We start from the raw sequence: 13,348 nt of genomic DNA on the forward strand, positions 1-13,348 counted from the left end.
TTTAACGTCTCGATCATGTAAAATCTTAAAATATCAAGTGGTTCAATAAGATCTATCAAAAATCTAAGATATGAATGAAAACCAATTAATACATGACTCCGATATTTTTTCTTATGAATTAAGTGAAGATAATTCCGCGAGTGAAGGATCTGAAAAAGATGATGTTATAGATGTTTTACATGTTTATCCGACTCATGATGATATTGAAAATTCATTGAAAAAAAACAATATGAGTAAACTTATTCCTTATGTAAATAGTGAGTCTTATAAGAAAATATGGTCATTGATTCGTTCATCTTGTATATTTTTCTAAAGTGTTATTATTTGAGTTAATTATGAAATTAGTAATTAATATGTTTCTTCCATTTATTAATGGCGTATTTCTAGGCTTTGGTGAAATATTTGCACATGAGATTTCTATCCGATGGAATATACTTGGTGCTAGAGTATGTTTATGTATTAATTTTCTTAAATTAATTTGTGAAGCAAAGACCACATCGCTTAAATAAAAATATATAAGATTGATTGGTATTCATTTTGATTTTATGATATTCCAGAAATGTCCTCATGATGTTTTTTCTTGTTTTTCTTGTTTTTCTTGTTTTTCTTGTTTTTCTTGTTTTTCTTGTTTTTCTTGTCTTTCTTGTTTTTCTTTATACTTATTTTTTTTTCTTAACATATATGCCTCAAGAGTTTTGTCAATTGGACGAGGATATTTGTTTGATTCACTTGGTTTTTTATATACATTTTGACCTATTTCTATAATCTGACGATGCGTATTTTTAATGCCTTCCACCATAGCTATGAAATTTGATTTAAATCCTTCAGAATTTTTAGAATTGTCAAGTTTATCATATTCGATTTTGGGTTTGAGAGGAGGAAGGTTTAAAAGATGTCTAACAGATGATTGACGAAGCATAAAACCCTGTCCTAATGAAAAAATATTTGAAGTAATCCAATAACAAAAAATTGCCTATAATATGATTAAAAATAATAACCGTAATATTTAATGATTGTGTACTGATTGAAAATTTATGGTAAAAAGCGGAGTTAAAAGGATTATTATGCGAAAAAAATTCCTCATTTTCATATTTACATTAGTTGATGCACTGGAACCAACTTCAGAACCAAGCTATAACCAATAGTTAATAGTTTTTCCTATAACTTTTAATAAATATACTTCTAAGTTAATAAACATGAGAGATGAATTAAGAAAAGGCAAAATAAAATAAGGGTCACTTGCACTTAAATCAGTAAACCATCCTAATCCTCCATGCTTTAGTCCTGGAACAGGTAACGATGCCATACGAGAACATGCAAGATAAAAACTGACAAAAACAGGCATTTGTATAAATGGCATAGCAAGAGACTTTAGTGGATTTACTTGATATTCTTTAAATAATTTCTGAATAGACTGTGTTCTTTTGGCTTGTTCTATCATATCTCCTTCTAGTTGAGCTTCTTTAAGTGCTTTCATGTGATTTTGGACTTGAGGATGAATAAGAGCAAGTGTACTTAAATTTCGAATCATTCCAATTAAAAAAGGAATCATAGAAAATCTTATTATAACCGTTAAAGTTGCTATACTTGCCCACCATGGTAATCCTGTAAATACATAGATATATTCTAGAGATTGTTGTAAAAATCCAACAGGTGTCCAATGACAAAATCCCATCGCTTTAAGATCGCCAATCCTATGAATAACTTCTAATGGTGTTTCAATAATAGATTCTGTATTCTCTGAAATTAAGTCCGTCGTTCTTTCTGGATGTTCAGATAATAATTTTGATGTTGTAGAAAATCGATGTTTAAAAAGGAAAAAATCTCCAAAAGACATACTCTTATCCTTTAAAAAATTATATCCTCTATAATATATAATAATTTTATCATATTTAAGTGTTTCATTTCTTTCAAATGAATATAAGGTTTTTTGAAATACTTTTGTTGAAAATCTTCTAAAATTTGTCAATTGAACCGGGAAAAAAAATGAATATCTAAAATATATTAATAAATAAGTGTTTAAAAATAATAATTTTACGAATTACCTCTCTATTTTATTCAAAATAGGGATTTTTTTAAAAAAAGTCATTATCTTACGTTACCGACTTATCGTAACCAACGTTAAAAAACTTAATTTTTAAGGCTTTTAATATATGGTTAATTTATATACAGAAATATCAAAATCTATTGAGTTTTTACCATCAGAAATATCATTTTCTTATGGATATGTGTTTACAAATTTTAAAAAGTTAAAATGGCCATGGATGAGTAAAAAAAAGATAGATAATGTCTCTCTTTCAAACCATTTTTTTTTCGTATTACAAGAGAACGCAATGGCTTATGCTATTGAAGTTTTAATATTTTTTTCTTCTGATTTAAGCGTTTTTTATATTTCTAAGGCGGATTCAACGGGATTTTTTAATCGACATGATTCACCATCGCCTTTGAAACCTGTTATTTCTTCATTTTTATCATATTTAATTAAGAAGTTTTCTAGAAGAAATATACCATCAAGAATATCTCTTTTTTCAAGATCTCAGCCTCAATATCTTTTTCCGTCTTCGTCTTTAAATCCTTCTAAACATATATTAGATGATAAAGAATTGGTCAAATGGTGGTTAAGAGTATTGGACTGTGTCAAGGGGCCTCAATGCCCAAAAAAATATGTTTTAATACCCGGAATAGATGCAAGGGAAACTCTTAGGTATACTCCTGAGCATACTAATACAGATTTAAAATGGATATGTGGTCATCCTTATCAACCTACAGATCAACCTGCAGGAGAAATTATTCCACGTTTTCCAGATGATCCTAAAACTCGATTTCTTGATCAATTGTATAAAGATGGAGAAGGAGAAGTTACAAGCATTGATAAATTCTGGGAATTAATGGCATTTCGTCAAGAGTGTACACTTGGTAGAATTGTTGGGTTTTTTAGTTTAGAATTTCCAGGTAGCGACCAAGATGAAATAAATAATTGTATGACAGAGGATTTGAATTTGGAAAATGGTATTCAAATAAATGAGAAAATTTATAGAATGGCTTATGAAAAATTATTACGTTCTGATTTTGAAACATTGGAAAAGACTAAAGGAGCAACACTCGACTGGATTCATAATATCAATAATTCTAAAGATATTAAAAACACTGTTGATTGGATTAAAAAAGTTTCGGGCAAAAAAACCTGTGAGGATAAAAAGAGAAAAACTGCTGATATTTCGGAACAATCAAAAACTATAAACATTCTTAATGAATCTTTAATCCGTAAAAAAAATAAAAAAAAGTGTTAGAATTGGGAATTTTGCTGCGTTTTATTTGGAATTATAACCATTCTCCTTTAGAAATTTTATCTGCTAGATATTCTGTTAAACATCTCTCATCATTTTCACTCAGTAATTGTATTTCAGCTTTAACTCTGGTGAATATCATTCTGCACAACTCATTTTTTAGGTTTATGTGTTCTTGAATCCATTCTTTTTGTAAAAGGTCGAAAGCTTTTTTTATATCTTTGTTATTCATTGGAATATATCCGTTTTCTTGATTTTTATGAAAATCATTTGAATGTACACCTATCCATTTGATAGATGGTATAGCCATTAGATGACTATTGTGTGCTTCTGCATATGAACCAAATTTGTATGTTGCTAAAATATTTATTCCATGTGGATCATAATCTACAAGACACAATATGGGGGTTGATCTCTTATAAGGACTCGGAGAAGTTGAAATAGATTTTGATATCATGTATAAAAATTCTCTTGTTGATATATCTGGGTATCCTTTTGCCTGATAACAAATTTAGTCTTATTATTTTAAGTGTAATGGATTCTTTATACTGTAATAATAACACCTTTTCCTGCTATTGGATGATCGTAAAATTTTGATATCACTAATGTTCTAAATGTCGACTAAAGATATTAATTTTTGTTTTATATTTTATATTTATCTACTTCTTTTTCAACAATAAGAATCCAATCAGCTTCTGTTTCTATGCTTTCTATTTCAGTTTCTGAAGGTATTAACACCTGAAAATATTAAGATTTAAAAATAATGGACTTGATTTTTATACTTCAGAATCTTGCAAACAGTTTATCTCCTCAAAATTTTTTCGTTTTATTTTTATATGACCACAGACGAGTCCTTTTGCAGTTGCTAACTGTTTCATTGAAAATTAACAGTGAATTTGAATTAAATATTTGTATCTTACAACATTAAGTGCTGATCTTCGAATTTTAAAGGTATAGGCTATATCTTCTATAATTTTATTCACAATTCTTGAATTCTTAAATAAGTTTATGTCACGATAATAGATATTCCTTGGTTTATAAAAAAAATATATAAGATTTAATGTTTAAATAATTTACCTTTTTGTTACTGGAGTGTTTGATACTAAAGATTCGTGAATTAGATCTAAAACTCGAATAAGGACAGCTATATTAATCTTATTAAATGTTTAAATACAACAATCAAGAAATTACCAAATCTCCAAGAGCCTATTTGTGTTTTGCTTGGAAATCGGAAAACTCTCTGTTTAACTACTGAATTTCTTTTAATCATATTAGATTGTCTATCGAAAATACTGAAAATATTATTTTTGCATAGGAGAGCTTTTCCTTACCATTTATTATTTCTCATTGAAAGTTTTATTAGTAATGGTTTTTTGTTATAAATTGAATTAATTGTTGTTTCTATTAATTTCTCAATACGCAAGATGACCCATTCTCTATAGAACTTAATGGTTCTATATTTTTTTCAATTAGTATTTATTACCTCGTTTGAGGAACAGTATCAATATATAGATTTTCTTCTGTCATATTATCACTTAAATCTATATATTTGACTATCCCTGATTCTTCAGGCGACTCTCCGGATAATAATTCGCCCATTTCTTCATAAAGTATATTAGTATTTTTATTCTTTATAGATATGTTTATTTTAAAAACTAGAAAGTATTATAAAGATTTTTTTAAGATTTTTAAATTAATCTCAACTCGTATAAAATAACAAATGAAACAATTTTTTAACTTTATATAATGTATTTTAATCATATATTTTCATTTCTTTCAAAAAATCTTAATTTGCTAAAAAAGACAATCTTTTTATATCTCTACTGAAGTATATGCATGTCACGTGAAATGTTGATGAATCTGGAGTTTAAGGTCGCGATAAGGAATCATTGAAAGTTATTAATAAAAAATAAAACATAAATATTGTTTTTTATCTTTATTATTGTATTAATACTTCTATATAATGGCTTATAAAATATATAATTTGATTTTATTTTCAACTTTATTTGAAGAATATATAATTCATTAGATTATCGGTTGTCATAACAACTTCGTTTACCTAAATTTATAAGGCTAATAATGTTCTTGAATTATAGAAAGTCTTCAATTCTATTCATAAAATATATACTTTTGTTAATAATTCTTAATTCTTTGATTTTTATATGATTATATTGTTTATGTAGTAAAGATGTATTTTTAAATAAAAGTGTAAAAAGAAATTTATGTTTTATTTAGAAGATTTTTAACTTATAATATGAAAATAATTATTTTTGAAATATTTTTATTTTTTTGAAGTTTATAATAAAAAGTAATATTTATTCTAATTTATACATTTTTCATTTTGAATTCTCATGTACCTTTTATGCTAATAAATGTTTTATTTCTAAGATTAAGCAAAATTGTTTCTTTAGATTTTTTGATATCTTTTAATTTTAGAATCTTTTTTATCTATTTAATATATGGATGATGTTATGTATATTTTTTAGAGAATAATTATATTGTTTCATTTTTTTTAATTCTTTATGAAAATCTTCAAAGGATGTAATAAAATAAAAAAACTGTATTATTAACATAAATAAACATAATATTGATATTAAAATCATTAGTGTACAAGTAATACACAGGAAGATATATAAGTTTTAGTCTTAATTGTTTTTTAAAAAAAGAATTTTTCAAATCTATCTAAAATTTTAAAAATAAAATACTAATAAATAAAACATAAATGAAAAGAAATTCAAAAAGAATTATAGAACGATATTTTTTTATAGATATAATTAATTTTTAGTATAGAAAACATATTTAAATGTTAATATTTTAAAGGATGTAATATTCAGATAATATATAGCAAATTTGCCTTTAAACTAAATTTAGCTCGACTATATATAAAAAAGATAAATTATCTTTTAAAATAGGATATTTTTTTTTCTTAATTTAATTTTCTTCAATAATTAAATCCTATATATTATAATATTTACAAAAATCAGCATATTATTTTTTATAATTTCAAAATAACTATTTAAAATACAAAACAATTTGTACTTCAGATATATTTTTAAAGTAAAAAATGTTTAAATTTAATTATTAAAAATATTCATTCATTGATATATTTTTATTTATATTTGTCAACTTAGAAGAAACATATTTTAAAATATAATTTTAATAAACTAAGCTTTAAAACTAAAGAAACGTATAACTTTCCGAAATTCTTATTTATTTTTATAAATATTTTTCTTTTCAATTTCTCTAAAAAGCTATTAACTTTAAAAATAGACAAAATCTATAACTAAAGATCTGTATTTCAAATGAAATATATTATACAGATGCACAAAAATAAACAAAATATACACATATACACATTGCGATTAGTTATAAATAATGTAAATAAGAAAAAAAATCTATATTTTAAACATCTCTATTTCTTATTAGCTTAAAACCAACCATATATTTAAAATAATTAAAATACTTATTTATCTATAGCTGGATGAAATGCACTTTCTTCCGTGCACGTAGATGTGGGAGATTGAACTAGTTTTCTTTTTAATACATATTAATTCATAAAACAAAAAGAAAAAAACCTTTATTATCCAATATTTCCCCTTTTTTTGCATATTTACCATTTGAAGAGTCTGTATATTTGGTTGTTTCACATGTACCATCATCAAAGCATCGTTTAATAATTTCAATTGTCTCATATGATCCATCACCAAACGTACGTAACATTTTTTTCGAAAATGTAGATGTTACTTTTTTAGATGATTCATCCCAAGAGCTTTCCTTTCCCTTTTTATATTCATTCTTATTTTCAAAAACTTCTTCATTATCAATTTCTTTCGTTCGTAATTCTTCAAAGGTTTCAAATGCATCTTTCCAAATTTCATCGTGAAAAAGTCTTGGGCGCCATAAAAAATCCCTATACCTTTCAAAGTCTCTGGTTTCTCTTTCATTCCTATCCAATACTCCATGTTCTCTAAAAAACCAACGAAAAAAACTTGGTATCGTATAAAACCCCCATCCAGGAAAAATAAAGTCAAATACCGGATGAAACCACAAAGATCTTCCAAAATATGGATCTCTTTCCATATAAAAACACCTTTCCGGGTCTCTTCTCGCATTTTCTGATGCTTTTTCCTGCTTATCTGTAGAACATGGTAATGTATCATCCATCAATATAAACGCTGAACGTGAAGCTGACGGAAGGACAAAAGGCACCCCAAAAAAAGAACTAAGTATAAGTGCTGTCTTCTTTTTCCAAAGTTTCTTAAAATATGATGAGATTTTAAAAATCCCTGGCATAATTTCTTTTTCCTCCATTTCGTTGTCGTCTTGAAGTTTTGTTGCCTTCGCAACGTCCTCGATCTATATAAATCTCAACGTTTAACGACATTAAAGTAAAATAGCACTTGATAGCGCTTCAGGCGTTGATGCACCAAATATAGTGTTTTCTAGAAAATACTGTGGGTTTTATCAAGGCCAATGCCTTGAAAGCGATTCCCCGTGCTTAGATTAAATATAAGTGAACTTTTTAAGAGCTCGTTAAAGTTAATTTGTACGGAAACGAGTGTCAGAGTGTTCGTACAATTTTAATAAATTTCCAGTTTTAATACCAGCATATAGCCTGGATGGATAGATAATCTATAATGAGGCATTTTTTACAAATTTTTTGATTAAAAAAGTTTTTAAAAACAAATTTATTAGATTGATTTTTTTCAAAGAAAAGTCATTTATAATAATGTTAATGAAGTTCTATTAAGGAAAAGGAAATCCAGATTTTGCTGTTGTTTTGTTATTTTATTAAACCTGTTAAAATAGCTTTTTATCGTTAATTAACGAGTAAAGATATTAGAAAAATATCGAGTTAAAAATGCAGGAGAAGGAAATTTTAGAAGAAAAACAAGATGAAAAAGAAAAATATAGAGATGATACTAATGAAAGTTATCATTTGTCTTTTTCAGATTTAAATAATTATTTTTATGAAAATACTTCTAAATCCGTCTCCGAACAGTCATCACAAATACGAAGAAAAAAATCCAGATTAAAATATGAGGATTTAGCAGTCAATAATAAGTCTCTATTAGACTTAAATGATGACTCTTACAAAGGACTTGAAAGTAATACATTCTTTAATGAACTTTTTTTCGATGATTTATCCTCGTTATCGAAAAGTTCTATAAGAGATCATGAAGTAGATGATGTTTTTGAAATATTTAATACCCCTGTTCAAGATTTTATTCAAAATAATAACTCCAATAATCAAAATAATTTAAATTTTCAGAAAAAAGATTCATTTTTGGATTCTAAAAGTAATGGACATGATATTTCAAACGATGAAATTATTTCTCAACTTGTTAATATGGGTTTTGATTATACTCAGGTTATCAGAGCAATAGATACAACACATGTCAAGTCAGATATAAATTCTATTATTTCAGTACTTATGTCACTAGATTTATTGGATAATGAAGAAACACATAATCCATCAAAAAGTGGTATAATTGACAAAAAAGAAGATCTATGTTCTTTAGATAATTTACATTTTTTTTCAAAATTTTTTAATAAAGCCAATAATATTTTCAATAGTAGAAGAAATTGTCTTAAACCATTAAAAAACCATAATATGCAATCAAATAATTATTATGATTCATCAAAACATCATTCATTATTATCTAATCAAAAATTATTCAAAGCAATAAAAAATTCTGATAAAACTGTGGCTAGTGAAACATCAACTTCAATTATTGAAAAAAATAACGACCTTATGGATTTCTTATCTGATGAACCTAACTACCAACCATCATTATCATCTATTCACACATCTAAATTATTTTCAAGTGATATTGAAACACAAAACTATAAAAAAAACCATCAAAACCTTGCACATTGTTCTATAAATTCTGAAGAGAGTTTACTCTTTGACCTTGTTTCCCAGGATCTATTTACTGAACATTCAGACCAATTTAATTTGCCACCTTTAATTAATCAAGTAAACCTTAACATGAAACATGCATCTGATGCTTTTAATAATGGTAATTATTCAAAAGCATTAGAGTTGTACTCAGAATTTATCAAATATTTACCGTCAAATCATGTTTTAAGAATATTATTATTATCCAATCGTTCACTTTGTTATTTACATATGGAGAAACTGGAATTAAGTCTTTTAGATTGTGACGAGTTATTAAAATTAATTGAAAATAAAAGAGGTTTTGGAAAAAACATTTCTTCTGAAAAAATCATAGATGATATCTGGAAAAGGATAATTATAAGACGATCTCAATGTTTACAACGGCTTAAAGGACTTGGAGAAGCTAAGGGTCAACAGGAAGAAGCTATTAATTTAAATATAGATGATTTAATGACATTAAATTCTAAAAATAATTGTGAAAAAATTCTTAAATCTGATACTCTTTTAGACGTAGATTTTTCAGAAAATTCAAAAAATCAAAATTCTATTTCTAAACCTGAAAAAGAACCTTTTGAAAAAGTTTATAATCTTTTGAAATTTGAAAATGAAGATAAATCATTATTATATAATAAAGTTGAGTCATTTGTAAATAATTGGGCTGATGGGAAGGAAAACAATATAAGAGCTCTATTATCTAGTCTTAGTAATGTATTATGGGATGATCTAGCTTGGCAAAATATAAATATGGCAAATTTACTTTCTATTTCTCAAGTAAAAAAAGCATACATTAAGGCTATTTCAAAAATTCATCCTGATAAGGTATTATTTAATTTTTTTATTATTTTATCTCTTACTTTCTTCAAGTTACCAATAACTACATCTCTAGAGCAGAAAATGATTGCTTCTTCCGTTTTTAATACCCTTAATAATGCATGGAGTATATTCAAAACAAAAAATAATATTTAAATATTAGTTTTTGAATAAAATACATTAAACTATCTTTATTTTTCATCTATTTTTTTTTTAATATTATATTTTAATTTATCAATGCCCTACTAATCTATAGCGATAACGCTGATCTTAATAAAATGAGCATGAATAAATGGAAAAGCAGTGTTTTTTTAATAATTAAGGCTCAAAGAATGACTCTTAAACACTCACTATTATCTATATTTAGCGGGTTATGTCTTTTTATACCATTTACTATAATTTTTTGTCGAAAATTTAAATTTCTAAGTTATCTTTATTTTTTAATAAAAATCTGGAAAAATATCTTAGAAAAAGATTCAGATTCTTCAGAGAATGATTTAAAAGGAGGATCTAATATAGATGATTGTTTAAAAGTGAATATTTTGGCTAATTATCTTGATATAATTCAAAAAACTTTTAAAACAGAATCTAAGTTTTGTACTATTGAGTACAAAACTAAAGATCAGGAAAAAAAGATTCTTTCAAGGAATAGATATTTTCAATACTTAAGGAATAACAATTTCTCGCCTAAATATTTTTTTTATTTTATTGAAAAAGGCCATCTCATACAATATCCAAATATCAAGAAATCAAATTTATATCCTTTTTATCGAACTAATTCTTTAATTCACAACATTTTCAGATTATCTACTTTCGAAAAAGGTGAATTAATTCCTAGTATAAGGTTTGATAGCTTTTTAAAGCTAGAAATACATAATACTTTTGAAAATTTAACATCGATTGATTTATTCAATAAGGAAATCGGAAAACTTAAGAAAATAGAAGACCTATTTGAAGATAGGAAAAAGAATTCTGAAAATTATTCCAAAATTGAAGTTTTTTCCAAAAATAATCAAAAAAGATTTATAGAAACATCCGAATCAAATTCAACAAATCAGATAGCTTCTAAAATTTCCTATAAAAATACCAATCCAGACATTTCAAATTCTAAGGGAGATGTCTTTGAGTTTCAATTTATATCTTACTTATCTGAGGAATTAATCTATATATCTCCTATAATCCTTAAATATAATTCTATCCAAGATTTTGATACTGTTCCTGACTATAAACAAAAATTATATATATCACTATATTCAAAAAAAAAGAATAACTATTGGCCTTTGTCTGATATTCAAAACTCTTCTTTGAAAAATACGTCAACACGTTTATTATGTGATTCTTCACCTCATGTTAAAAAAACATCTTTTAAGGACAAAACATCTGAAAGAAATAACATATTAAAGGAAAATATGTCACCTAATTCTAAACAGAATAATATAGAATCTTTAAAAAAGAAAAATCACAAAAAAATAACTTCAGATATTTCAAATTCACATCAAGATAATCCAATGCATTTTATTCATCTAAATTATAAAATAGATGAGATAATTTTAGAGAAATATAATAATAAAGAAGTCTCAAAACACAAAAATAATTTTTCTTTAAAGACCGAGGAACTTTCTGGTTCAAAAATAAACTCAATAGAAACAAATAACACTGATTCATCATTACCCGAAACAAAACATCTCACATTTAATACTATTCATATAAATTATAGCGCTAATTATTCAAATATAACACCTTTATCATTAAATTCACTTATTCCATCACCTACTTCAAAATATAAAAACTTCAAAGATAGGGCATCATCTTCAATAAAGATAAATGATATTTACAAAGACTCTTTACGTCTATTAAAAGAAGTATATGATGATAATAGACGCCGTGGAATCCCACCTACTCCTCCACCTATACGAAAACGATGGGAATTTGTCAATAATTAATTTCATTAAGATTTTCATTTTCTATAACAGGATTTTCTAGTAATATCTATTTTATATACGGATTTTAAAGGAAGGTTATTATTTTTTTCACTTTTTTAGATAATTTATCAACTTTTTTCAATAATCGGATAATTAACAAGATTATTTCGACTTAAAATTTTTAAAAAAAAATGAAAAAAAAGGTGCTTCTAATGGGAAAGAGTGGGTCTGGGAAATCTAGCATGAGGAGTATTATTTTTAGTAATTATATTGCTAAGGATACTCGTCGACTCGGCGCAACAAGTAATTTTTGATTAAAAATAATAATTGAATAACGTTTTATTTCTAGTTGATGTTGAACACTCTCATGTTCATTTTTTAGGGAATTTGGTCTTAAATTTATGGGATTGTGGGGGGTATAAAAGTTTACAAATTAAACTATGTAAATTAATTTTTTTTTTATTTAGACAAGACGCTTTTATGGAAAATTATCTTTCAGCACAAAGAGATCATATTTTCCGGAATGTAGAGGTCTTGATTTATGTTTTTGATGTGGAATCGAGAGAATTTGATGTAGATTTACATACATATGAATCATGTTTAGAAGCGATTCGAGAAAATTCGCCTAAAGCTCAAGTATTTTGTTTGATTCATAAAATGGATTTAGTCCAAGAAGAAATGAGAGATTATGTATATCAGGAACGGTCTAAAATATTATATCAAAGATCTGAAAACCTCGAAACTGTAATCCTTGCTACATCAATATGGGACGAAACGTTGTATAAGGTTTTTATAAAGAAATCTACAAAATATTGTATTAAGTTTGCCTATAGGCCTGGTCTTGTATTGTTTATACGTTAGTTCCGAATATTCCTACACTTGAAAAGCATTTAAAGCAATTTGCTCTTCATGTGGAAGCTGATGAAGTTGTTTTATTTGAGCGAACAACGTTTCTTGTAATATCTCATACATCTCGTCCCGAATTTAATCATCCTGACCTTCATCGATTCGAAAAAATAAGTAATATTGTTAAACAATTTAAATTGAGTTGCAGGTAAATCTTTTGATATTTTATCACTTTCTAATTTAAACCAAAGTAAAATGCAATCACAATTCATCTTATTTGAGTTGAGAACATGTCCTTTTTCTGCTTTTATTGCTCCTTACGCTTGTGATACATATATTCTTGTTATATTAAGTGATCCTCTTGTACGTATGTATCTTGTTATGATAAATCCTTTTTCTTTATTAATAAATGATTATAGAATCCGCTGCGTTATTAATGAACATAGAAATAGCAAAAAATAGCTTTGAAAGAATTGATGTTCCTGATAAAAATCATGTTAAGACTGTTTCTTCTGGATAATAAAATAGAATGGCAATAATACGATAATTTTTCTGTCAATATTCTATAATTAGCGTATTTT

General features: G+C 25.9%; 8 protein-coding genes across 8 annotated transcripts; 5 read left to right on the forward strand and 3 right to left on the reverse strand.

Moving 5' to 3' along the window:
* The first annotated feature begins 20 nt into the window (after positions 1–20).
* PNEG_01537 (hypothetical protein) lies at positions 21–565 on the forward strand. The gene is made up of 3 exons (XM_007875291.1): positions 21–299; positions 346–446; positions 487–565. Exons 1-3 carry the CDS (start codon positions 71–73, stop codon positions 517–519), a joined length of 363 nt encoding a protein of 120 aa, XP_007873482.1. The 5' UTR covers positions 21–70; the 3' UTR covers positions 520–565.
* Positions 78–2,089, reverse strand: PNEG_01536 (hypothetical protein; the record flags this gene model as incomplete). The annotated part of the gene is made up of 4 exons (XM_007875290.1): positions 78–973; positions 1,022–1,132; positions 1,181–1,994; positions 2,046–2,089. 4 exons carry the CDS (start codon positions 2,087–2,089, stop codon positions 566–568), a joined length of 1,377 nt encoding a protein of 458 aa, XP_007873481.1. The 3' UTR covers positions 78–565.
* A 64-nt stretch (positions 2,090–2,153) lies between these two features.
* PNEG_01538 (hypothetical protein) lies at positions 2,154–4,537 on the forward strand (the record flags this gene model as incomplete). Its single annotated transcript, XM_007875292.1, has 1 exon — positions 2,154–4,537. One exon carries the CDS (start codon positions 2,154–2,156, stop codon positions 3,288–3,290), a length of 1,137 nt encoding a protein of 378 aa, XP_007873483.1. The 3' UTR covers positions 3,291–4,537.
* Positions 2,230–4,886, reverse strand: PNEG_01539 (hypothetical protein; the record flags this gene model as incomplete). Its single annotated transcript, XM_007875293.1, has 10 exons — positions 2,230–3,129; positions 3,185–3,786; positions 3,837–3,908; positions 3,951–4,025; positions 4,070–4,156; positions 4,208–4,316; positions 4,365–4,431; positions 4,479–4,579; positions 4,619–4,723; positions 4,771–4,886. 9 exons carry the CDS (start codon positions 4,884–4,886, stop codon positions 3,322–3,324), a joined length of 1,197 nt encoding a protein of 398 aa, XP_007873484.1. The 3' UTR covers positions 2,230–3,129; positions 3,185–3,321.
* Positions 4,887–6,750: 1,864 nt separating this feature from the next.
* Positions 6,751–7,598, reverse strand: PNEG_01540 (hypothetical protein; the record flags this gene model as incomplete). The annotated part of the gene is made up of 2 exons (XM_007875295.1): positions 6,751–6,812; positions 6,863–7,598. 2 exons carry the CDS (start codon positions 7,596–7,598, stop codon positions 6,751–6,753), a joined length of 798 nt encoding a protein of 265 aa, XP_007873486.1.
* A 498-nt stretch (positions 7,599–8,096) lies between these two features.
* PNEG_01541 (hypothetical protein) lies at positions 8,097–10,155 on the forward strand (the record flags this gene model as incomplete). The annotated part of the gene is made up of 2 exons (XM_007875296.1): positions 8,097–10,008; positions 10,054–10,155. Exons 1-2 carry the CDS (start codon positions 8,149–8,151, stop codon positions 10,153–10,155), a joined length of 1,962 nt encoding a protein of 653 aa, XP_007873487.1. The 5' UTR covers positions 8,097–8,148.
* A 122-nt stretch (positions 10,156–10,277) lies between these two features.
* Positions 10,278–11,990, forward strand: PNEG_01542 (hypothetical protein; the record flags this gene model as incomplete). The annotated part of the gene is made up of 1 exon (XM_007875298.1): positions 10,278–11,990. The coding sequence occupies one exon, from the start codon at positions 10,278–10,280 to the stop codon at positions 11,940–11,942; it is 1,665 nt and encodes a 554-aa protein (XP_007873489.1). The 3' UTR covers positions 11,943–11,990.
* A 103-nt stretch (positions 11,991–12,093) lies between these two features.
* Positions 12,094–13,303, forward strand: PNEG_01543 (GTP-binding protein gtr1). Its single transcript, XM_007875299.1, has 6 exons — positions 12,094–12,224; positions 12,271–12,337; positions 12,389–12,707; positions 12,755–12,975; positions 13,019–13,134; positions 13,187–13,303. Exons 1-6 carry the CDS (start codon positions 12,113–12,115, stop codon positions 13,285–13,287), a joined length of 936 nt encoding a protein of 311 aa, XP_007873490.1. The 5' UTR covers positions 12,094–12,112; the 3' UTR covers positions 13,288–13,303.
* The last annotated feature ends 45 nt before the right edge of the window (positions 13,304–13,348 follow it).

The sequence above is a fragment of the Pneumocystis murina genome, assembly GCF_000349005.2.
Source record: "Pneumocystis murina B123 chromosome Unknown supercont1.4, whole genome shotgun sequence".
NCBI lineage: Eukaryota > Fungi > Ascomycota > Pneumocystomycetes > Pneumocystales > Pneumocystaceae > Pneumocystis > Pneumocystis murina.